At 50.9% G+C, this 25,459-nt stretch overlaps 1 protein-coding gene across 3 annotated transcripts; it reads left to right on the forward strand.

The window, feature by feature from the left end:
* Nucleotides 1-1,693: 1,693 nt before the first annotated feature.
* LOC140898183 (C-type lectin domain family 2 member D) lies at nucleotides 1,694-25,393 on the forward strand. Of its 3 annotated transcripts, none has more exons than XM_073311613.2 (7): nucleotides 1,694-1,767; nucleotides 7,692-7,838; nucleotides 13,650-13,877; nucleotides 18,799-18,915; nucleotides 22,410-22,591; nucleotides 23,282-23,385; nucleotides 23,598-25,393. In XM_073311613.2, exons 3-7 carry the CDS (start codon nucleotides 13,799-13,801, stop codon nucleotides 23,746-23,748), a joined length of 633 nt encoding a protein of 210 aa, XP_073167714.2. In that variant the 5' UTR covers nucleotides 1,694-1,767; nucleotides 7,692-7,838; nucleotides 13,650-13,798; the 3' UTR covers nucleotides 23,749-25,393. The 3 variants fall into 3 exon arrangements, with proteins under 3 accessions (XP_073167714.2, XP_073167713.2, XP_073167712.2); XM_073311612.2 differs by lacking the exons at nucleotides 1,694-1,767; nucleotides 7,692-7,838 and adding exons at nucleotides 9,139-9,292; nucleotides 12,895-13,131; XM_073311611.2 differs by lacking the exons at nucleotides 1,694-1,767; nucleotides 7,692-7,838 and adding an exon at nucleotides 9,139-9,292.
* Nucleotides 25,394-25,459: the final 66 nt, after the last annotated feature.

Raw genomic sequence — 25,459 nt, forward strand, 5'->3', positions numbered from 1 at the left:
TGGGGGATAAAATTACTTCATGCTCAACACCTTAAAACAACCTTTTCGTTCCAGGTTGCATCCAAAAACACTGCAGAACTCCTTCCAATGGATTATTTGACGTGATCCTCAGAAGATGCGTCTATCACAGGAGTGGGTGGGTAAGGTTTTGTGGCCTGCGATGTGCAGAAGGTCAGACTAGAGGATCATGATGGTCCCTTTTGGCCTTGAAGTCTGAGCTTTGCTTAACAACTTTCTGTTACTTCCTTTGCAGGAACGTTCCTGGGGCCTATGGACAGACTCTCACTGAGCACTGACTGATCAGATAAGTATTATCCAATCACTCTCCAATTGCTCAAAGAAACTCTAATCCCACTCTTGGTTCTCTGTAGAATACAACTGATTCTTAGAGGATCTTTCTGATCTCTCCCCTCAGGTTCGGCTCAGAAACCAGCTCATCATTTCTCCCAGTAAATGACAATCAGTTTATTTGACTACTGGGGAGGATTAGGCTGCCCATCATTGGCTGGGATTTCTAATAGCTATGAAGGGGTCAGGAATCTCAGAAACAGGCATGAATCAGGTGAGTGGCTTCCCTTCTGAATGACCGCAGGGGATTCAGGCCTGGCTGCTCTGGTGAAGGTTGCAAACCAGTTTACTTTATAGCTCCCCTGTTCTCAGATGCTCCTAAGTTTGTTGATTTCCCAGAGCCGGGAGGGAGCAAGGCCTAGATCTCCTCAAAGGTATTTAGGTGCCTAATCCAAAATCTGGAGGACTGTTTTAGTTTGATCCAAGCAGTGTGCCTGCCTAGTAGATGGAGTGGGGCCCTCCAGTTGTAAAGAGGTTCTTTGGCTGTGGGCTCCTCTCTTCGTGAGTAGCTGAGAGCATGATGTGAAGCTACAGCTGGTTTTACGGTTCAAGTGTTTTCAGGCAAGGAGGGTTGTGAATGGGTGTCAAACAGCTGCATTTGTACCTCCCCAATTGAGACTGGGGTCCCAGCTAGATGGCAGGTCTCGAGGATTGGGGGCCCTGGTATGGAAAAAGTTGTAGACCTGTCATGGTTATAACTATGAATCTGTCCAAGTACTGAGACCAGGAGTGAGTCTATTTGTGAGTGGGATTGATCAGAGCCAGATTAAGGCATAAACATTATTGACCCTGACCAGGGCCCTGGCTCCTACCTGGAGTCATGTGATTACCTCAGACTGTTTTGTTGTTGTTGTTTGTTTGAAAAGTTTTGAGTCCTTAGGAAGAAAAGACCAGAACTGTGACTTGACTGTAAGCAACACAGAAACATCTGCGTGAGTCTACAGAGAGCCTGAGACCATTCTCTGAATTGGGAGGAGCTGCTCCATGCATCTCAATGGAGTGTTAACCCCAAAACCATCAAGACCATTCCAGTAAAGGACTCTGCATTTGGCAGGAGCAGAAGAATGCAGTGGGCCCAGTTCCCCTGCCCCCACCCAAGTAAAGACACCAGTCCCGCACCATCTCCTTGCCTCCTTCGCTCCCTTGCATCTTGGGAAGAAGGTGGTGTGGAGATGCTGGAGTGGGAATTGTGGACTTCTGTGAACGCTGCAAGTAAGGGGAGATGCTGGGGAGAGGACTGTGGGCGAGGAAGGGCTTGTGTTATTTTGTTTGGATTCTCACTTACCCTGGAGGAGGGAGGACACTTGTTGGCATGGTGACTGTGGAGAGCTACATTGAAGTTTCTACCCAACTGCTGAGGGGAAACTGAGGCATGGCCAGAGGTAAACTGAGGAACAGACCGACTGGATGCCAGGCCAGGTAAGGGCCTCTTACAGAACCCATTCTTTGGTAACTTGTGGCTGTTTGGAGTTTTTGACGCACAGGTTTATGCTGCTTTGGAAGGTGGTGGTGGTGATTTTTGTTACCTAAAGCTATTTGTAGCATGAAGCTCTGATTTCATATGTGGTTGTTCAGGTTTATACCACACCTTCCCCATGGTATCCAAGTGCTGTCCAGTGCTTTAGTGGTGTGACTAGCATCAGTCGTGCATGGTTCTGTTTTCGGGTTTTGTATTGCTGCCCATCCCCCACAATATCTGAGTGTCCTCCATTGTAGCTCAATCTATATATATATATATATATATATATATATATATATATATAATTACTTAAGAATCCCCAGTCATCATTTTGAGGGTTGACAGGTTCTTGTCCCAAGATCAGGCCCAGTATTATTCAAATTATTGTATAGATAGGAATGGGCCTGTAAGGTCCTTGTATTCATCATCATCGTGTTCCCATGATGCCTCTGGCGTTTAGGGCAGCAACGAAGTTCCTCCACTCCTGTCTGCTTCTGGCAAGTCTTTCAATGGTTCCCCAGCTGTGCCCCAGGTTTTTCACTTGGCTTCCCCAGCTCTTCGCCAGGTTGTTTTCAGGCGGCCTTGTTTTCGCTTGCCTTCAGGTGTCCATCTTATTGCTACTCTGGTAATGGAATCAGTTTCCATCTGACGCACATGGCCGATCCATCTCCAACGCTTCCTGGCAAAGATGGTGCTCAGATCCTCTTGGCTGCACTGTGTCAATAGATCTTGGTTTGAAATTGTTCTGGGGCAAAAAGATATGGAGGATTTTTCTGAGGCAGGTCATATGGAATGAAGACAGTCTGGGCATGTGATACTTTCTTATTCCCCAGCATTCTGCACTATAAAGTAGTGTTGAAAGCACAGCTCTGATAAATCTTGAGTTTGGTTTTGGTGTTGTAGTTTGATGATTTCCAGACTGTATTTAAGCTCCTAAAGGTATTCCTGGCTTTACTGATTTTATTCCGGATGTCCTGGCTTGTTCCACCACCCAGACTGATGGTGTTGCCCAAGTAGGTGAATGTTTCTATGTTGGTCAGAACATAATCCTCTATCCATACTGGTGATGGTGAGGCAATATTAAAGGTCATGATATTTCATAGAATCATAGAACTGGAAGGAACCTTGAGAGGTCATCTAGTCCATTCCCCTGCACTCATGGCAGGACCAAGCACCATCTAGACCATCCCTGACAGGTGTTTGTCTAACCTGCCCTTAAAAATATCCAATGATGGAGATTCCATAACCTCCCTAGGCAATTTATTCCAGTACTTAACCCCCCTAACAGTTAGGACATTTTTCCTAATGTCCAACCTAAACCTCCCTTGCTGCATTTTAAGCCCATTGCTTCTTGTCCTGTCCTCAGAGGTTAAGGAGAATAATGTTTCTCCTTCCTCCTTGTAACAACCTTTCAGGTACTTGAAGACTGTTATCATGTCCCCTCTCAGTATTCTCTTCTCCATACTAAACAAATCCACTCCTTTCAATCTTCCCTCATAAGTCATGTTTTCTAGACCTTTAAACATTTTTGTTGCTCTTCGCTGGACTTTCTCCAATTTGTCCACATCCTTCTTGAAATGTGGTGCCCAGAACTGGACACAATATTCCAGCTGAGGCCTAATCAGCGTGGAGTAGAGCGGGAGAATTACATCTCGTGTCTTGTTTATGAAACTCCTGCTAATACATCCCAGAATGATGTTTTAAAGTCACTGTCAACCCAGTGTTGTGTGCAGAGCAATACCCACTTCCCCGCATCGATGACCTCTTCGCAGGCCTGGCTGGGGGACAAAAGTTCAGTAAGATTGATCTGAGTCAAGCGTATATACAGATGCACGTCGATGAAAAGTCCCAAGAGCTGTTGACTATTGTGACGCATAAAGGGCTTTATTGATACTGTCATCTACCCTTTGGAATAACGTCTGCTCCTGCCCTGTTCCAGAGGGCTATGGACCAGATCTTGTGTGGCTTGCCAGGAGTCCATGGTCACTGGAAGGAATGAGGAGGATCACCTAAAGAATTTAGAGACTACCCTACAAAGACTGGAAGAGCATGGCCTACGAGTCCGCAAAGACAAGTGTGAATTCTTCCAGCCCCCTGTTGAATATTTGGGACACATCATTGATGCTACAGGTCTTCATAAGGCCCCTGCAAAAGCTAAGGCTATTGTGGAGGCTCTCCCTCCTCAAAATGTTAGCCAGCTTCGCTCGTTTCAAGGACTATTAAACTATTATGGAAGGTTCATCTCACAGTTAGCCACACTGCTAAAACCACTTCACCAACTCCTTGGGCAGAACAAGGCCTGGAAGTGGACTGAAGCCTGTGATGTTGCATTTAACAAAGCTAAGGATGCATTGCTAAATTCTGACGTTCTGACGCACTTTGATCCATCCTTACCCCTACAGTTGGCCTGTGATGCCTCCCCTTATGGAGTGGGAGCAGTCGTGTCACACATTATGCCTTCTGGAGAAGGGAGACCTATTGCTTTTGCTTCATGCACTCCAAGCAAAGCAGAAACTAACTATGCCCAAATCGAACATGAGGCATTGGGAATCATTTTTGGAATTCGGAAGTTTCATTGGTACCTGTTCGGACGGAAGTTTACTCTTCTCACAGACCATCAACCTCTGACTTCAATTTTTGGACCCCACACAGGCATTCCCCCATTAGCTGCTAGTCGTATGCAATGTTGGGCATAGTTGCTTTCCGCACACACGTATGAAATCAAATATCGGAAATCCACTCTGCACAGCAATGCGGATGGTCTCTCAAGGCTGCCTCTGCCATCAAACGTCAACATATTGCCCAGAAGGAAATCTTTTACTTTGAACAGGTAGAGAATACACCCATCACCGCTACTCAGGTAAAGGCGGCAACTCGAGTTGACCCAGTATTGTCCTAAGTTATGGACCTGGTGATGCATGGAACATCTCGACAAACCTCTCTGATCTCACCCTACCTTGTTACCTACATGTCCAGGAGGATGGAGTTATCAATCCAAACTGGTTTGTTGTGGGGGAGACATGTCATTATCCCACCACCACTGAGATCACAGATGTTAGAATAGCTACATTCCGGTTACTGTGGAATAGTGCACATGAAGGAAATTGCACAAAGCTATTTTTGGTGGCCTCGATTGGACAGTGCTATTGAAGAAAAGGCAAGAGCTTGTATGTCATGTCAGGGTGTGAGGAATGCACCCCAGTGGCACCCCTACACCCATGGGACTGGCCTGAAAACCCATGGCAAAGTATTCACATTGACTTCGCTGGCTCCCTTGAAGGAAGCATGTTCTTGGTGGTGGTAGATGCCCATTCTAAATGGCCAGAAGTCTCTATAATGCAGTCCACTACTGCAGAGAGTACTATCCAAAAACTACGGGGACTCTTTAGTCGTTTCGGTCTGCCAGAACAACTTGTGAGTGACAACAGACCGCAGTTTGTCTCTCAGGATTTGCAAAATTTTATGAAGGCAAATGGGATACACCACGTCCCAGGCTTTCTAATGATGGGACGACAGCTGTGCACTTGCCTTGATCTGCTGAAACCTTCTGAACCCCGACAAACTGTGCAAAGTCAGCAGCAAGATCAAGTTACCAGGCGTGCACCCAGAGCAAAAGACCGAACCTGTAGCCTGGGACAGCCAGTTTGGGCTCGGAATTATACTTCTGGAGCTAAATGGGTCCCTGCCACTGTCATCGCTCAAACAGGGCCTGTTTCTGACACAGTCCGGGCTGCAGAGGATCTCACCTGGCGGCGACGTGTAGATCAGCTGCTGCCAGGTCATGCCAGTCCTCAGGACATCTTCAGCTGAGTTGCCTGACTTCACCGCTTCTGGCAAGACACCGAATCAAGAGTCACCTGATCCTGACTGTCCCCCTCCATTACTGCTGGTGGCTGAGATACCGCCCTGCCCAGAACGAGCTGATACCACATCCTCACCCATTCGCCCTAGGAACCCTGAGCCCATTGTCAGGCCTGCGCCCAAGACACTTTTGGGAGCAACAACACCAGAAGTCTGCCGTAATCCACCGAGAGACAGAAGGCCTCCTCAATGGCTGGATCTTTAGCTAGGGTGAACCCATGGTTACGGGGCAAAATAATCTCCAGGGTTTAGCCGGGAACGGAGGCAGTCTACCCTCCTTCTCTAGTTTAGTGTCTGTTTTATTTAGGGGATGTTCTTATTAAGGGGGGCAGGAATATGTTGTGCATTTGGTTGTCGTGGTAATAGACCCTTGTTGTTGCTATGGCAACCGAGTTAGATCATTAGGGGATAGCCCAGCCAGTTTTGGCTGGTTTTTGGTTAGTTCAGTGTGTGGCAATAAATGGCTGCTTTCAAGGTTTACAGCTCTCTGTGTCTCCAGTGATTTCTTCCTAAAACTGTTGCCCCCAAGGATGTAACAAGCCGCAGGGGAGATGTGTGTGTGGGGAAGGGGGGGGGCAGAGGCGGCGATGGCCCCTGCTGGCCCCCCCATCGTGGCCCCCGCTGGCCCCTCCCCTTTTCCAGCATCGCTCCCCATGCCTCCCCGGAGCACCAGTCACCACTGCCTAGCCCTATGGCCTACACCAGGGGTCTAAAACTCGCAGCCTGCGGGCCATCTGCGGCCCGCGAACCTCCCCAGTGTGGCCCACGGGGCTCCAGCAGTTTTGGGGCCAGGTCTCTCCCTTGGCCCCACCTACTGCCCCCGGGCGCTCCCACCCCCCAGGTGATTTAAAATGGCCCAGGGCCCTGGCAGCGCAGTGGAGCAAAGTGGCATCTGCCTGCTCGCTCCACCTGTCTGCCGGCTCCTCCCTGCGGCCCCGTGGTGGGGAGTGGAGGGCTGTCCCTCCGAACGCTGCCCCCGCCCGAAGCGCCCCTGCAGCCAATGGGAAGCTGCAGGGGCGGTGCCTGGGGGCAGCAGTACATGGAGGCCCCCCAGCCCGCCCCGCCTTGGTGCCCCACGTAAGCGACGCACCCCCCCCAACCCCCTCCCAGAGCCTGCACCCCCTCCCCACACACCCCAAACTCCCTCCCAGAGCCTGCACCCTCTTCCCACACATCCCCTCCCATCCACAAACTCCTTCCCAGAGCCTGCACCCCTCCCCCTGCCCCAGCCCAGAGCCTGCACCCAGCACCCAAACTCCCTCCCAGAGCCTTAGGCAGGTGGGGGGTGGAGTTTTTTTTGGGGGGGCGGGTTATTATTTTCTCCGCTGGGGGGATTTGAGGACTGGCACTGGTCCCAAGGTAAATTGAGTTTGAGACCCCTGGCCTACACCATGTAAATAAGAGTGTTTTCCTTTGTCTCAGTTCCTAACCCAGAAGGAGAACTGCCTGTCTCACTTTACTGTTCTATATTGACGCTCTTCACTGTGGTGTTGAGGCACCTTCCATGTACAATCAATAGCTAAGCCCCTAGTGGTCTTCATGGTGTCTCTGGCACGTCTTTCTTTTCTGGGTAAAAGCTCTGCTTAGAGTAAGGTGTTCAGAGTTTGGGGGCTGGTTGGCTGACTTGTGTCAGGGTCTTTGTGAAGTTGGGGAGCATTAGGGCAGATGGAGGCGTTCATGCTCTGAGTATCAATCTTGTAATGGGGAAAGGCGTTTTTGAAAAGGAACTTTTGGCCCCCATTGTTACCCAGATGTTTTGTAACAGGGCCAGGTTCTTTGACTGGCTACCAGCATCTATTGTCTGGGGAATAACCTCCCTCAGTCCACCAGGTAAACAGAAGACTTAACAAGGAAATATCTTCCAAAACAAACAGGGCTTATTTAGAGAACTTAACAATACCAGGGAATGCAAAGGGGAAAGGAAAATAAAAACAGTAAATAACTCAGTGGTTTGCCCCAACAGTGGGCCTGAAGCCAGGTCCCCAAACAGCCCTTGGCAATAACCAAAAGTTTGTACTTGCAGGTCCTCAACGAACCAAGGTCCCAACGGACCCACGGGATGATGATGGACACAGAAGCGGTCGTCTGCGACTGGGCTTGGTGGATCCTGGACCTACCACTGCCTCCAGCGATTGCCAGGGACAGGAGATCAGGAGCACAGGAACAGATGGTAAGTTCACTAGGTCACACACGACAAGTCAGTCAGTCCCAGGTGAGGATGCTCTGTGGTGAAGGAAACCTCCTGAAGCTGGCACAAATAGTCCGTTACTGGCTGCCTCGCTAACGGACAGCAACTGCTGACGGGCGCGCAGCCCTTATAAAAGGTTCTGTGTTGTGAAAGTTCCTCAGAGCCTGTCCCTTCTGGAAAGTTCCTAGAAAGATATAATTACTGGAAGGGACCTCGAGAGGTCATCGAGTCCAGTCCCCTGCGCTCATGGCAGGACCAAGTTCCAAGTCCTTTACATGTGCCATACACACAACAGCATCCACAACATTCATAAACATGAAAATAAACACAAGGGAAACAGCCCCATCCCCATCCGAGGGTCTGGGTGTCTCCCATGTAAAAGCAATAGTAGGTTTGAAGCCCCTTGTGGTCTTCCTGGACTCCATAAGAACATAAGAGCAGCCAGACTGGGTCAGACCAAAGGTCCATCTAGCCCAGTGTCCTGTCTCACCAATGCCAGGTGCCCCAAAGGGAATGAACAGAACAGGGAATCATCCAGCGATCCATCCCCTGTTGCCCATTCCCAGCTTCAGGCAAACAGAGGCCAGGGACACTATTCCTGCCCATCCTGGCTAATAGCCAGTGATGGACCTGTCCTCCAGGTACTTATCTAGTTCTTTTTTGAACCCTGTTAAAGTCATGGCCTTCACAACATCCTCTGGCAAGGAGTTCCACAGATTGACTGTGCCTTGGGTGAAGAAAAACTTCCTTTTGTTTGTTTTAAACCTGCTGCCCATTTGTTTCATTGGGTGACCCCTAGTTCATTGACACTCCCACCCTGACGGTTAGGTTTTTTTTTTTTTAAAATGGCGCTGCACACAGTGGCAAGTTTCAGAGTAGCAGCCATGTTTATCATACACATTGTAAGGGGAGGGAATCACTTTAGATAAGCTATTGCCAGCAGGAGAGAAAACCTTTTGAAGTGATAAACACCCATTTTTTTCATGGTCTGCGTGCATAAAAACATCCTCACTGCATTTTCCACTTTTATGCATCCCACGGAGCGAGCTGTAGCTCGCGAAAGCTGATGCTCAAATAAATTGGTTGGTCTCTAAGGTGCCACACGTCCACGGTGGCAAGTTCTCTAAAAACATCTGCTCAGTGACCCCCCCAAGGTCTTTCTTGAGCCCCCACAGCGAATTGACACCCCTTCTCTCCTACGCCGAGCTGGGGTTGTGTTTTCCCACCTGCCCCCTTCCCGCAGAGACCGCCCCCCCCGCCCCTCTTTGGCTGGGGGGCGGAATCCGTCAGCACTTCCCGGATCCCAGCAGGGCACGGGGGCCTTGCTGCGAGCGCTGATAGGCCCCACGTCGCGCCCGCGGGGCGGGGTCGCCGCCTCGGGGCTGATCCCGCAGGTGTTTGCGCCGCGCCGAGCTCCGCCAGGCTTCGGCTCGCAGGTGAGGGTGGCGCGTGTCCCCGAGCTGAGTCCAGGGCTGCGGACACCCCCCCCCCCCTCCACGGAACCTCTGGCTCGGGCTTTTGGTGCCCCCCCCAGCCCCGCCTGCTGCTGGGAGCCGCGGGGCAGGGGCCGGGGCATGGGCCGCAGGTGCCGGTTCCCCGGTTGGGGGGTGCAGCAGGGCCCGGCCGGAGACGGGGGAATGGGAGGCTGCAGCAGCTGGCGGCCATTCCCCCCCCCACACACACACGGCGGCAGTGAGCGGGGGGGAAGGAGGAGACGCGCTCTGTGGGGGGCCCCCGGGATTTCCAGAGCAGCAGCGGCCCCTGGTGCGGGAGGGGAGCAGCCCCCGGGAGCTCGGAGGGTGGGAGCAGCACCTGGGGCTGTAGCCCTGGGTGTGCGGAACCAGGTGCAAACAGCCGCCCCCCACCGCCCCCCACCGCCTGCACGACGGGCTCGGGTCCCCTCCCCAGCCCCACACAGTCCGGTGGGGTTGGGTCCAGGGTCCCAGCTGCTGCCCGGCCCCCCCACCCAGCCCTCTGCAGGTCCGGAGCCTGCTCTAGCTCCGACCCCCTGCTGAGGGGCACCCGGACTTTTATCGGTCTGGTCGGTGCTGCCCACCCCAGCTGCCAGGGTCCCTTTTCCACCAGGAGTTCTGGTGGGAAACTGGATGCCTGACAGTCGTATGGCGAGGTAAGAAAAAAGGGTTATCAAAACAAGTTTTGCATTTAAATCTGATGACTTAAAACAGTGCTTCTCAACCAGGGGTCCGGGGCCCCCAGGGGAGCCTCAAGCAGGTTTCATGGGGCTGCCAAGCAGGGCCGGCATTAAATTTGCTGGGGGCCCAGGGCAGGGAGCCGAAGCTTCACCCCATGGGGCTGAACCCTGAGGCTCCGAGCCTCGCCACTTGGGGCTGAAGCCGAAGCCTGGGCAACTTAGTTTCATGGGGGCCCCTGTGGCATGGGACCCCGGGCAATTATGTTGTTTGCTACCCCTAATGCTGGCCCTGGCTTTTATATGCAGAAAAAAGGAGTTTGTGGCACAGGTAGGCCTTGGAGGTTTTCACAGTGTGTTCTGGGGGCCTCTGAAAGAAAAAGGTTGAGAACCCCTGACTTAAAAGTCCTGTATCCTGGTGATGACCAGGGATCGTAGGTAATAATACAAATAGAAGAGCCCTTGTCTTCTATATAGAGCCTATGAGGCCATTCGGAAAGTCAACGCAACTGTTTGTGGCTATAGCCGAACGCATGCAAGGCCAGTTTACTCACAGTGCATTTCCTCCTGGATGACAGCTTGCATCCGTGCTTGCTGTGATCGGATGGAAGTTCCCCCACCTCTTCAGCTGCATTCCTGGCTCATGTTCCGCTTCGGGAAATCTGCAGGGCGGCGACGTGGTCCTCTGTTCACACCTTCACGTCGCACTGCGCCATGTCCATTAAGCTAGGGGTGACGTTGCGTTCGAAACAGTAGTTCTTCAGTCAGTGACACGTTGTCTCTGACCCCACTTCTGAGGTAGGGCTTAGGATTCACCTAACTGGAATTGATATGAGCAACTGTAAGCCACACACCTTCTGGGTGTGGTGTACTGTCCCATGTAGTGACACTGAGACCACTTACAGAGAGAGGTCAAATGAGGAGAGGCTGAGGGAAATGGGATTGTTTAGTCTGCAGAAGAGAAGAATGAGGGGGGATTTGATAGCTGCTTTTCAACTACCTGAAAGTGGGTTCCAAAGAGGATGGATCTAGACTGTTCTCAGTGGTAGCAGATGACAGAACAAGGAGTAATGGTCTCAAGTTGTTACGGGGGAGGTTTAGGTTGGATATTAGGAAAAACTTTCACTAGGAGGGTGGTGAAACACTGGACTGCATTACCTAGGGAGGTGGTGGAATCTCCTTCCTTAGAAGTTTTTAAGGTCAGGCTTGACAAAGCCCTGGGTGGGATGATTTAGTTGGGGATTGGTCCTGCTTTGAGCAGGGGGTTGGACTAGATGACCTCCTGAGGTCCCTTCCAACCCTGATATTCTATAATTCTGCTCTACAGCCTTAGGTAAGAGCCAGATGGCTTTTAGCTCATGCGGGGTCGTCGTTGGGCAGGATCGAACTGGGGACCTCTGGAGCTTAGTGCATGAGCGTCTACCGCATGAGCTTGCGCCACTACATGGGACAACACACCGCACCCAGAAGGTGTGTGGGTTACACAACCACTCGAACAAAAGTCGGTTGCTCACCTTTTTGTAACTGTTGTTCTTCAAGATGTGTTGCTCATATCTATTCCATACCCACCCCCTTCCTCAATGTCGGAGTAGCCGGCAAGAAGGAACTAAAGGGGGGGTTGGGCCGGCAGGGTCATATATATAGGGCACCATCCTGGCACTGCTCCAAGGGGCTCCACTGCCAGCCTGACAGGTAGTGTCTAGGGAAAACCTTCCAGCAGTTGTGTACGTGCCGAGCACGCACCCTAACTAGCATTGAGCCACCACCAGAAAGAAGAAGTTATAGTGGCATCTTTGGCTTTTGTGGTCACCAGGCTGTAGACCGCAGAAAGGGATTAGGGCTCGTTGTGGACCACAATCTAAATATGTATCAACTGTTGGGGAAAAAAGGGAACATCATTCTGGGATATATTAGCAGGAGTGTTGTAAGCAAGACACAAGAAGTAATTCTCCCACTCTACTCTGCGCTGATTAGGCCTCAAACTGGAGTATTGTGTCCAGTTCTGGGCACCACATTTCAGGAAAGATGTGGACAAATTGGAGAAAGTCCAGTGAAGAGCAACAAAAATGATTACAGGTCTAGAAAACATGACCTATCAGGGAAGATTGAAAGGAGTGGGTGTGTTTAGTCTGGAGAAGAGAAGACTGAGAGGGGACATAATCTTCAAGTACCTGAAAGGTTGTTACAAGGAGGAAGGAGAAACATTATTCTCCTTAACCTTTGATGATAGAACAAGAAGCAATGGGCTCAAACTGCAGCAAGGGAGGTTTAGGTTGGACATTAGGAAAAACTTCCTGTCAGGTGGTTAAGCACTGGAATAAATTGCCTAGGGAGATTGTGGAATCTCCATCATTGGAGATTTTTAAGGGCAGGTTAGACAAACACCTGTCAGGGATGGTCACTCTAGGTGCTTGGTCCTGCCATGAGTGCAGGGGACTGGACTAGATGACCTCTCGAGGTCCCTTCCAGTCCTATGATAAATTTATCATCAGAGGAAGTGGGCTCCAGCCCATGAAAGCTTTTGCCCAAATAAATGGGTTAGTCTTTAAGGTGCCAGAGGACCCCTCGTTGTTTCCACCTACCATGCTGGCTCCCCGTTGATGTTATAAGCACATGTGTGCCTCAGTCAGCTTTGTGGATCACAATGGTGTTCCTTGGATTTTCTAGCCACCTAAAAGCTAGGAGCTGTGATGCAGTGCTTGAGTCCTTTGTGGCTCCCACGCCACCTTCGTTAAGACTTTTGAGCAGTGGTCCTCAACCTATTTACCATTGTGGGCTGCATCCAGTACGTGTATGGCCCTGCTGAAGTCTCATGGGCTGTAGCTGCGTGCTGATTGGGCCGCAGGTTGAGAACCATGGCTATTGAGCTCACCTTGTTTTCATCCATAGATTAGAAGGGCAAAACAAGCTTTGCTGCTTTTTCAACTCCCAATCGGTTTCTTTGAATAAACTGGAAAGAAGAGAATACTCTCTGTACCTGCATTAGAGGCTGCTGCTGTCCAAAGCTGCTTTAACAAACTATCACCAGTGCGTAGCCAGTGACTGGCACCCGCTCAGCGGCTTGACTTTCTTCAAGACTTCATCAGCAAACGTGTTCTGCTGGAATAGTATTCTTTTTAATTAAATGTAAATTATTTTAATTGGATTATAGTAAATTTAGGCCTTAACATAGGTTGTTATAATAAAAAAAAAAGTTTAATTTTAAGTTGGGGGTTATTTAAAAAAAGTATTTAAATAAAAACACCAAATTTTAAACCACTGATTTTTAGGCAATCTCGGGGTTGGGGAGGCTGAGTCCTGTGTCTGTGCCCCTCCCAAACTCCTTCCCCTCCACCTCCCTAGAGTTGCCAGTGTAGGGGGAGGCACTACACACAGTTCTGTATTGTGCACACTTGCCTTTTATGTCTGGAGTGTGCACATCCCTGTCTGCACCCCCATCCAGCCTCAGTGCGTCCCTCCCCTGCTGAATTTGGAGGGGGAAGGATGAGAGGAAATGGGAAATCTTCAGTGAGGGGCTTGATGACACCGGAGGGTATTGGTTACTACGCTGTTCTTACCTCTGGGGTTTGTTCTGAGGGATGGGGGAATGGGACGCCATAAACAAACCCACTGACCCTTGTGTTGTCCTGACTGTGTCATTTCAGGTTCTAGGTCAGCCGGGAGGGGAGCCAAAGCCGTGGAGGATTGTGTAGCTGACTCTGCCACGGCTGCATGAAGCTGGTTCTTGCTGCTGGTGAGAGGGGTCCAAGTTGATGAGAGTCTAGCACCCACCACTGCCTCACTGAGAGGAGAGATGAGGGAGGGAGAGGAAGCAGATCCCTCTGAGCAGCCTCTTAACGGCTCCAGAGACTTGAAGAGCAGAGGAAAACCAGGTAACTGGAGTTTTCCTGCCTAGCAACAGGCTGAAGAGAGATGCTGACTTTCAGTGGTGGGTGTAACTGCCCCCCCATCCCACCCCGGTGCGGCAGGGGCTGTATTCCTTCAATGGACTCCGCTTGTTTCCTGCCGCTGCTCTCTCGTGTGGTTGTTGTTACACGTGCATTTTTAGGACGGCACATGTTGTCAAGGTTCCTACCCCACTCTGAACTCTCGGGTACAGATGTGGGGACCTGCATGAAAGACCCCCTAAGCTTATTCTTACCAGCTTAGGTTAAAAACTTCCAACGTACAATCTTTGCCTTGTCCTTGAACCGTATGCTGCCACCACCAAGTGTTTTAAAGAACAGGGAAAGAGCCCACTTGGAGACGTCTTCCCCCAAAATATCCCCCCCAGGAAAGGGGGTGTAGGGCTTGGGAAGGCTTGATAAGAATCCTCACCAATTGGCACAGGTGAACACAGACCCAAACCCTTGGATCTTAAGAACAATGAAAAAGCAATCAGGTTCCTAAAAGAAGAATTTTAATTAAAGAAAAGGTAAGAGAATCACCTCTGTAAAATCAGGATGGTAAATACCTTACAGGGTAATCAGATTCAAAACATAGAGAATCCCTCTAGGCAAAACCTTAAGTTACAAAAAGACACAAAACCAGGAATCTACATTCCCTCCAGCACAGCTTATTTTACCAGCCATTAAACAAAAGGAAATCTAATGCATTTCTAGCTAGCTTACTTACTAACTTAACAGGAGTTGTGAGGCTGCATTCCTGATCTGTTCCTGGCAAAAGCATCACACAGACAGACCAAACCCATTGTTCCCCCTGGGCTCCAGATTTGAAAGAATCTTGTCTCCTCATTGGCCATTTTGGGTCAGGTGCCAGCGAGGTTACCTTAGCTCCTTAACCCTTTACAGGTGCAAGGATTTTGCCTCTGGCCAGGAGGGATTTTCTAGCACTGTATACAGAAAGGTGGTTACCCTTCCTTTTATATTTATGACAACATGGTCTATCCCTTTTGGCTCACATCTCCGTGGATACGTCCTGTCACTGCCCTTTCCTTCCGTTTGTTTGAAAGGGTCAGATCCTCCCTTCCGTGTGTGAGCAGCAGGCAGGCTGAGGTGTGCACACTCCTAACACACGCAGAGCCCTGCCTCTTTGCAGGGCAAGGAACAGGTGTAGCTGCCTGTGGCCACAGCACATTCACTTGTGTTTTGCCAGTGCACTTACTGTGCCCTCAGATGTGGCTCTGGGCACTAGGGAAGAGGATTTGCTAAGACTGAACTCCCACAGGGGTTTTGTGGATTTACTCTCCGTGGTACATAGGCTCTCTTCCAAATTTCCTGCCAACCTTTGGTTATTAATTATGGCAATTCTCTGGCTATTCTTTTTATCCATATAAATGGTTAATCTCTTTTTTAACTTTCCTAAATTCTTGTTCTCAATTTCCTGTGGCAGTGAGTTAGAATCATAGAATTTTCAGATTGGAAGAGACCTCAGGAGGTTCTAGTCCAATCCCCTGCTCAAAGCAGGACCAACACCAACTAAATCATCCCAGCCAGGGCTTTGTCAAGCCGGACTTTAAAAATCTCTAAGGATGGAGATTCCACCGCCTCCCTAGGTAACCCTCCAGTGCTTCACCACCCTCCTAGTGAAATAGTGTTTCCTAATATCCAACCGAGACCTCGCCCACTGCAACTTGAGACCATTGTTCCTTGTTCTGTCATCTGCCATCACAGAGAACAGCCTCGCTCCATCTTCTTTGGAACCCCCCTTCTGGTAGTTGAAGGCTGCTATCAAGTTCCCCCCTGACTCTTCTCTTCTGCAGACTAAATAATCCCAGTTCTCTCAACCTCTCCTTGTAAGTCATGTACTCCAGCTCCCTAACCATTTTTGTTGCCCTCCGTTGGGCTCTCTCCAATTTGTCCACATCCTTTCTGTAGTGGGGGGACCAAAACTGGACGCATTATTCGAGGTGTGGCCTCACCAGTGCCAAATAGAGGAGAATAATCACTTCTCTTGATCTGCTGGCAATGCTCCTACTAATACAGCCCAATATGCCGTTGGCCTTCTTGGCAACAAGGGCACACGGCTGACTCATATCCAGCTTCTTGTCCACTGTAATCCTGAGGTCCTTTTCTGCAAAACTGCTGCTTAGCCAGTCGGTCCCCAGCCTGTAGCTGTGCATAGGCTTCTTCCATCGTAAGTGCAGGACTCTGCCCTTGTCGAACCGCAGATTTCTTTTGGCCCAATCCTCCAATTTGTCTAAGTCACTCTGGAACCCATCCCTACCCTCCAGCATATCCACCTCTCCCACCAGCTTAGTGTCATCTGCAAACTTGCTGAGGGTGCAATTCATCCCATCACCCAGATCATTAATAAAGATGTTGAACAAAACCAGCCCCAGGACTGACCCCTGGGGCACTCTGCTTGATACCAGTAGTCAACTAGACATCAAGCCATTGATCACTGCCCATTGAGCCTGACAGTCTAGCCAGCTTTCTGTCCACCTCATAGTCCATTCATCCAATCCATACTTTAACTTGCTGGCAAGAATACTGTGGGAGACCGTATCAAAAGCTTTGCTAAAGTCAAGATATATCACATCCACCGCTTTCCCCATATCCACAGGCCAGTTATCTCATCATAGAAGGCAATCAGGTTGGTCAGGCACGACTTGCCCTTGGTGAATCCATGTTGACTGTTCCTGATCACCTTCCTCTCCTGAAAGTGCTTCAAAATGGATTACTTTAGGACCTGCTCCATGATTTTGCCGGGGACTGAAGGGAGGCTGACCAGTCTGTAGTTCCCTGGGTTCTCTTTCTTCCCTTTTTAAAATATGGGCACTATATTTGCCTTTTTCCAATCGTCTAGGACCTCTCCTGATCGCCATGAGTTTTCAAAGATAATAGCCAATGGCTCTGCAATCACACCAGCCAATTCCCTCAGCACCCTTGGATGCATTAGATCAGGACCCATGAACTTGTGCATGTCCAGCTTTTCTAAATAGTTCTTAACCCATTCTTTCACCACTGAAGGCTGCTCACCTCCTCCTGTAGCAGATCAACGACTCACCGCAGTGGCACCTCCTGCTGGTTGCCTCAGGAATTAGCTCTTTTCTAGCACTTGGAGTGCCCCCTGCTGGCTGGTGTCTTGCCTGCCTCAGGCCCCGGGTCTCTCCTGGACCCTGGTGCCCCTTACCTTGGGGTTCTACCCCCAGCAGTACCCCCACACTCTGGGTCTCTCCTCCCAGGGGAACCCCCAACCCTCTATACCTACCTTGCCTCAGTGGCTACTGCCAGTTGTCATCTAGCCCCAGTTCTCTGGGGCAAACTGCAGTCTGTAATGGCCATCATTGGCAAGGGGTTTGGACCAGCTGCCTCTGCCTGTACCTCTGCAGCCCCAGTACCTGCTTTGGCCTTTAACAAGGCCTCGGTCTGGGGAGTTGCCAGGCTGGAGCTCCCTAGCACTTCTTACCCTTCCTCTGGTCTGGTCCTCCAAGGCTGGAGTAAGACTGACCCAGCTCCTCCCTTAGCCCTTCTTATACTGGCCCAGCCGGGTCCTGATTGGCTGCCTCCAGCCCGCTCATGATTGGCTCTCAGCCCCAGTGCTCTCTAAGGGCTGGCCTTTAACCCTTTCAGGGCGGGAGCAGGGTGACTGCCCCGCTACACCTCCCCATACTGTGTTGCCTGGTGCAGCAGTCTGGGAGCTGACCTTTTCTGCTTCAAAAAAAAAAAAGGCTGAGGCAAAAAAAGTATTGAGTACTTCAGATTTTTCCACATCATCTGTCACTATGTTGCCTCCCCCATTCAGTAAGGGTCCCACACTTTCCCTGACCTTCTTCTTGTTGCTAACATACCTGTAGAAACCCTTCTTGTTACCCTTCACATCCCTTGCTAGCTGCAACTCCAATTGTGTTTTGTCCTTCCTGATTACACCCCTGCAGGCTCCACAGTCTAATTACATGTTGCTTGGAAAAAATAGTTCCTTTCCCACCTTTTTAATCTCATTGAATGTCCCCTTGTTCTTGTGTTATGAAAAGAGATCACTGGGAAGGAGTGAACTACCCCGTTAAGGGACAGGCAGGAGGCTACAGCTGGGACAGCCTGGGGTGTAATCAAGGCAGCCGTGCCCCCGCCATAGGCCTGTGCTTTATAAAGCGAAAGAGGGAGCTGAAGGAGAGAGGGGAATAGAAGCTAGGCAGGCTGCAGCAGTGGTTGTTTCTCTCAGGCTCTAGGAGACCAACCTCATGAGACTTGGTTTCACAGATTAACTCTGGGATCCATGACGCAGGGTCCTGAGGTGAGCACCGTATGAACTGTTTGTTGTAATTGACCCTGTCCTGAAGCCTTATTGAAAAGGGAAGTGCTATTTTCTTAATTAGTATTGGCATCTCTTTGCCCTGGGCTGTTAACGCAAACCTACTGCTGCCAATCAAGGGAAATTGTGGGATGCACCCACAGTGCCACACCAGGCCACACGCGGGTGTGCAGGGACTGCCCACACCTTTACCAACAAAAGCTCCCAGCTACCTTCTGTCCCATCTGTATTGCATAGACAGTTTATCCTGGTCCCTCTCATTTACCTCCTCTCCATGGCAAAACCATTCCAGGCTTGTCAATCTCTTGTGGTAGTTTCTCCAGGCCCTTGATCATCCTCCAACCTCCTCTGAATCCCTCTGAATTCTGCATGGTCCTTTCTGGGGATTAATTGGTTAATTAACCACATAGTGGTGTTTGCAGGAGCGATGTTCTCCTTCACAGTCTGGATGGGAGTTCGAGTTAATATTTGTGTCCAGAGCTGGGACAGAACCATTTTAGAAATCAAAATAAATACCTGGTGTGTGTCAGATCAGAGCCTGATGGCAAACAATTCTGGTTTCCGTAGCCCCAGGAGCATTAATGGGTTTTTATCTTCCAGATGATCCAGTTTACGGCAACTTGAGGAAAGCGGCTTTATCTGAAGGTCGAGCTGTATTCATTGCCATAGTCGTGGTCTTGGTGTTAATCACCATTGCTTTAGCAGCAGCTTTGGGAGGTAAGTTCAGTCTCTGAGTGTGGTTCTCTCTGATGGTTCAGTTTCTGAGTGTGGGGGAGTTTGTTATCCTTAGTGGCTCACAACTCTGTGTGTTCTCCTCGCCTCACTGCTTTAGCAGTCAGGTCAGACAGGATTCTCTCTAGGTTCTTTTATGGTGTCCGTCACTGAGAGCATCATAACATTGATGGATTTCTCCTCACAGCCCCTGTGAGGCAGGGATGTGTCCTTGTCCCCATTCGGTGGCGTGGGAGCCAAGGCACCGGGGCTGGTTCCACAGGGTGCTAAGGCACCGAAGTCCCAGTTTCAGGAACCCCTGTGATCTGCCAACCCCCTGCCCGGCTGCCACTGAACCCTGGGGGTGCCTACCTGGCTTACCTGGGGATGGTGCTTTTGCTGTAGAAGTTCCCTGAGCTGCTGCTTGGCCCTCGACACCCAAGGCCTGTCTTACCTGTGGGGTGGGATTGGGCAGGTGTGCTTAGGCTGCCTGCCTCTGTGAAACAGGTGCGGGGCAAGGACCCTCCCACCTTAACCCTGCCCCAGTGGTTAGGGCCCTCACCTCCGATGTCAGATCCCGGTTCCAGTCCCCTCTGCGAGACGGGATCTGAGCAGGGGTCTCCCACCTCCCAGGTGAGAGCCCAGCCACTGAGCTGTGGGCAGTCTGAGGTGGGGCGGGGGGAGGGGTGTTCTCAATATTTCCTGTTGAAGTTGTTCCACTTTGATTGAATACTTAAATATTAATTGTGCCAGAGAGTTAGAATCCCTCTATAATCTAGTGCTTAGGGCACCCACCTGAGAGGTGGGAACTTCCTGTTCTCCAATCCCTGCTCCTCAGGGAGAGGGGGACTGAAGCAGGGTCTCCCACATTGGGGGCAAGAACCCTACAAGTTAAAGGTTATCAAGGATGTCATCTCTTCTCCCCACCCTCTGTCCCCAGCTATTTTCAGGGGATGTGACACCTGGTGAGCTCACTATCACAAGAAGTGACGTGGGTACCTGACTCCAGGAGGGGGATTTCCCACTGCAGGTTGTTAGCAGGGCTGGGCCCCTCCCTGCAGACAGGGCTTGGGGGCTGAGCTTTGAGAGGGGCAGGGCATGGGGCACAACCCTGGTCACTGTGTTCTACTGGCTGGTTTGGGCAGCCCCTGTCTGGCATCCTAGCTCTTGTGGATCCTGTACTTAGACGCCCCTCCCTCCCTGTTCATCGCGTGGGGCACCCAGGCACCCAGCTCAGGCCTTGTAGATCGCATTGTTCTTCCAGTGATTTCCTAGGCTAATAAAAGTTTGGCGTTGCAAGGCTGGACGTCAAATGCTGAAGTCCCTTTGTGGATCCAGGCCGAAGTGACTCGCCCTGGGTCAGCCAGGGAGTCGGGCTCAGCTGGGAATTGTATCGGGATTTCCTGAGTCCCAGTCATCCAGGGCAGTGAACACGAGACACTTGCTCTTTTCTGGCTTCCAGCCCGCTCTGTTGCTCCCTTTTGTACCCAGGGACTCTCCCTTACACGCATTTGAATTTATGGACTGACAGGAATCCCCTGTCTGATCTTCACTGAGCAGGGTAACTTGTCTGCAGTTTGGTGATTTGAGGTTACTAATCTGGCCATTTTGCCTCCCTCCGCCTGGTTGTCCCACAGCAGGGCTGACAGGGGTAACAGCATCCCTGGGAGCTATATTGCTGTGGGGGGAAGCCCCATCCCTGCTGTTGAGAATTTTACCCCATGGGTCAGCAGTCTCTAAAGGGAGGGCTCCCCAGGGACAGTGTGTGCAATTACAGAATAGTTCCCTGCAGTGTGAGCCTTTTGGTAATGTGCAGCCCTACACGTTCCTGCAGGGGATAAGTGGGGTGCAGGAGGATCTAGCAGTTGGGAGCAGGGTCCAAGTGCGGCTTGCCGGGGTTATTAGAAGGGGCGCTCACTGCTCCCATGTTCCACTCCAGTGTAGTGAGCTCTGGGGTCAGGCTGCAGACTCCAGGGTATCTGATGCTTTGATACGTGAGATGGGTGAGGAAGGAAACCCGCTCAGAGAGGCTGTCAGAACTGAATGGATCTGAGTGCCCCTTGTCTTCAAGGTGGCATTGGCAGAGCCCAGCAGGTCTGGCAGCCTCTCTGCTTGTGCCTCCGCCTGTTGTACCTGTTCCCACAAAACTAGTAGCTGAAATGACACGCTCAGTATTCACCCTGCACTGCCTCCTGGACTGAGCTGCCAAGCTCCATAGGTGTGTTCACACCTTTTGTAGCTGCACAAATCGGAGTCAAAGCCCTTCCCCCAACTCAGGAACTTTAAACGTTTCCAGTGATTACTTGTAGGTAACTTTCTTTGCAGCAAAAGGGTTACATTTCAGGGAGGGGCTTAAAAGTGGTTTTGTGTGGCCCTCTCCCTGCTGCTTGTCCTCCTGAGGGAATTCTGTGTCAACAAATGAAAAATTCTGCACACGATATTTTAAAATTCTGCAAATTTTATTTGTCAATAAATGTGGAGGCTCCAGCCTGGCCGTGGAGAGCCCAGGCCACTGGCTGCATGGAGGTGGGAGATCCCTGCAGCCCCCTACCTCCCAGGACAGGGACTGAATGACGAGGCTGCATCTGACCCTGACACAGCGCATGGCCCGGCTGGCCTGCCCCAGAAACACCCTGAGGGCCAGGGCCCTGCCTCTCTGTGTCAGGTGCACCAGGTGGGGACAGAAGGCTCATCCTGACAAGATTCCAGTGTGGAGCGGCCTAATGTGGGGGATCCAGGTTTGGGATGAAAGGATTCTGTGTGGGTCAGTCTGAGGGTGGGGGCCTGGGGTTGTGGGGGGGAGCTGGATGCACAGGAACTCATTGAGGGTGTTCTGGGTGCAGGGGCAATGGGACTTGGGCTGAGGAGTCCAGGTAAAGCTGAATGGGGCTTGGTGTGGCCATTCTGTGGAATTGATTGAATTATCGCACCACTCTTAAACTTCTTTCTCTGAATCCTGATGCATTAAATACATAACTGGCAGCCTCAGGCTCAGGGTAACTCGCTGCCGCAGGATGTAACTGAGGCCCAGAGCTCAGCTGGATTCATCAAAGGACTGGATCTTGATGTGGATAATGGGACCATCCACAGTCATACTGGAGAGGGTTCAGTGTGGAAGGGGCACAAACCCGCCTGCTTCAGGCCAGGAGCCAGCCACTGGCAGACAGAAGTGTCCTCCTACCCTTCTTGGCAGGCTATTCTCTCGCCGAATCAGGGTACGAATAGGAATATAAATCTTCCCGCTTTGGGGTCTAGCCAGCCTCTGAGGGCATTTGGGGGAAATGTTCCCTGGGGCCGGCTATCCCACCACTGCCCACTAGGGGGTGCATTGCCCTCCCTCTGAAGCAGCTGGTGCTGGTGGCTCTCAGAGATCAGTCGTCAGCCCCACTAGTCTGATCCAGTCTGGCCGTTCCTGTGTTGCTGTTCCTGCTTGTTCTCCACAGAGAGATGAGAAAAGGGACGGTCTCTCACCCTGGGTTCTCCCTCTCTCTCTTTTTTAGTGGAAAAATCTAAGCAGCCTCCTCCTGGCCCCGCTGCTGCCTCCCAGTGCCCGGACGGCTGGTTCAGGAACCGAGGGAAATACTTCTATTTTTCTAAGGCCGAAGGGAACTGGACCTACAGCCAGAGCTTCTGCTCATCGCACGCTGCCTCCCTGGCTGGGATTGAGAGTCTGCAAGAGCTGGTGAGAAGCACAGATGTGTTGTGCCAAGCCCAGCGATCATCGGCACCACAGATAGGGCTGGAGTCAGGCTGGGCTCAGCCCCTGTAGGGCAGAGGGGAGCCCGGGTGCCTCCCAGGCTGGGCGGCCAGAGTCAGTGCGGTTCTGGCAGTTGAATCCTGGCTGGACTTGGGGCTCCAACTTCCCCAACTTTGCATCTGCTCAGAGCCCCAGGTGGGAGACTCCTGCTGTGCAGGACAGGGCCACCTCAGTCAGGTCCCGGCCAATGGGCTGTCTGGGGCCTGGAGGGGGTGAAAAACTGCCTCCCCAGCTCAGCCCCAGGGTTCCCTCATGGGTGAGGTGGGGGAATCCCTCTGAAGGTGAGACCGGCTCTGTGCCTGCATCCCTCAAGTGCCCTGCCCTGGTGGCAGGGGTCTGTCTGCCCTCCCCCTCCTGGCCTTGCTGTGCTCTGAGAAGGGGCTGCTGGGTGAACAGTGACCTTGCAGCTCAATTCCTGCTTCACCCAGTGGATGCCACAGCAGCCCCAAAAAAGAGGACGGGGGAGGGTGAAGGGTTAATACTTATCTGATCCCTTCACCCAATAACAATGGAAGAGGCCTATAGAAATCCCCTACTGCCCAGGGCTCTGTGAGGTGTTGGAGCAGCACAGAGTCAGGGTCTAACACAGCTGTTTGCTTATATTGCATTTGTAAGGGTTCCCTGCTGCCCTACAAAGGCAAACTGGACCACTGGATCGGCCTCTGGAAGGACGCGGGCCAGATCTGGAAATGGGCCAACGGGACTGCGTTTGACCATCGGTGAGTCTTTTTCCTTTGTGTTGGGTCAGAGGTGATGGAAATGTCCCACTGGCTGCTTTAACTTCCCCTCCTGCCGGGAGCGGGGCCTGGTGCAGGAAGGGGGGATCCGGAGGGTCTGTAAGTTCATCAGCTCCTCTCCCTGACCTGGGGTGTCTCCCCCGGTCTGTGCCTGGCACACACTGATTCTAGCTCCAATTGTCTCTGGGTTACAGATTTGAAATACAAGGTGGAGTCGACTGTGCGTACCTGGATGAAGACCTCAGAGTCATCAGCTCCAGCTGCAGCACATCAAGAAAATGGATCTGCAGTAAATCTGATACCCCTACGAAGGAAGAGGAGCGTGTAGTGGGAGGGGACTCGTGAACCAAAGGCGACATGTCTGGTGGTGAAAAATTCTGTGCTGTTTCTTCTCACCTGTTTCCTGAAATGCAGATTTTCCCTGTCTCCTGTCTTCCTCCTCTCGCTGTCTTACAACTTAGAAGTAAACTGAGGGGAAGACACTCCTTTGTTTCAGACCTGCTTGACCAATGCTGCCTAATTGGGGCTCTGTCCGTTTGAATGTGTGCCAACAACATCATTTGGGGAAATTTATAACTTTACATATAATGTTACTATGTCCATTTCACCATGATATTATTGACCAGCAAGTTATTAGTTTTCAAGTGATGCCTTACAAGGTGTATTTTCTATAAAGATTATTACAATAGGGTGTAGAGTGTGACTACGGAAGTACATGCTGTCACAGGGTGGTACCTCTCTGGAGTTGTTTAGTGACTCAGCTTAATCAACCTGTACTGTGTGTAGTTCCTGAGGAGCTGTGGTCGCCTTCCCCCATGGAGTAGACCACAAGCAGAGAGAAGCCACTCATACATTTTAACACAATGGTCCCCAAACAGATTGCAGGGCAGGAGGTTGCAATATCCCAGATTCTCAGCCTCCCTTATTGCTGGGGATAGTCTCCTCAGCACCAGTCGGAAAATTTCTCCCTTGCACAATTCATCCCATTAGCTCCAATTGATCCCTGGTGCCTTTAATAATTTCTTGCCATCTCGGGGTTTGCACCCTTCAGACTGGGACATGGTTCTCATGGCTCCTTATTGTGTCCCCAAACTGTGACAAATTAGGGTAACCTAATCATTAGGATAACCTTCCTGCAGACAGCCATCCCTGCAACCCCTTGGATGCCATAGAATGTCTTGGGCCTTGGGCCCAGGTGGTCGGGTTCCATGGGGTGGTGGCACTTCCGAGCTCTGTCCGCCTTTGTTGTTTACAGCCAGCCATGCAGCTGTGCTGCCCTGTGAGATACGGAGTGTGGGTGTCGTCATGCAAACCCAGCCTCTGAATTTGTGCCTGGGAGCCTCCTTTGGTGAAAATGTGGCACGGGCCTAGAACCAGCTTGACACGCTTGCCCCCCTCTCCAGGAGGCTCCTCTTTCCCCTCCCTGCCCAACTTTTGTGCTGCCCCTGTTCACTGACTGCCAATTTTCACATCCGCAGGCTGCACTTCAGGGACAGATTTCTTTAAGGCACTTTTTCATGTAAAATATTCTTACGTGTCTTTTATAAAGAAACTGCAGTGCAACAACGTGTAGTGCTGGAATGTCCAGGCTGCTAATTACACAAATGCTAATTATGCCAAATTCCAGAGGGCAGATTGTTGCTGCTTGAGTTAGGTGCCTTCTCTGCAGCTCTTTAGGTTCTTGAAGGTGTCTGACCTGTGTAACCTTGGTCTGCAATATATTTGCCTTACTCATATCTGTTTATAAGGTATGATGAGCTCTTTCCTGGGAATGGATTATGTTGCTGACAGAAAACGGTCCTAAAATAGCACAGCCATGTCTAGATGTCCCTTTGTGAATCTAGCCTGAATTTTTTTAGTATTATTATTATTATTATTTATTATTATTTTGGCTGAAACTATTCAGTGAATTCAACACCAGTTTGTGAATAGTCTTGTTCCTTCCAAAACTGCATTTTTTGGCAAATAAACTATTCAGTGGAAAAATGTCTCCCAGCTCTACTTGTGATGTCATTTCACTAGTTCTCCCTTCACCTTAATCTGCCAGCCCAGACAG

Source organism: Lepidochelys kempii, chromosome 14 (assembly GCF_965140285.1).
Source record: "Lepidochelys kempii isolate rLepKem1 chromosome 14, rLepKem1.hap1, whole genome shotgun sequence".
In the NCBI taxonomy this organism is placed as follows: Eukaryota; Metazoa; Chordata; order Testudines; family Cheloniidae; genus Lepidochelys; species Lepidochelys kempii.

What these genes read in the sequence shown, in the direction of transcription:
- LOC140898183 (XM_073311613.2), top strand. Translation starts at nt 13,799, where the DNA reads ATGAGGGAGGGAGAGGAAGCAGATCCCTCTGAGCAGCCTCTTAACGGC. An exon ending in TTTAGCAGCAGCTTTGGGAG is followed by an intron (nt 18,916 to 22,409) that starts GTAAGTTCAGTC and finishes TCTCTTTTTTAG; the next exon opens with TGGAAAAATCTAAGCAGCCT. An exon ending in TTGAGAGTCTGCAAGAGCTG is followed by an intron (nt 22,592 to 23,281) that starts GTGAGAAGCACA and finishes TGCATTTGTAAG; the next exon opens with GGTTCCCTGCTGCCCTACAA.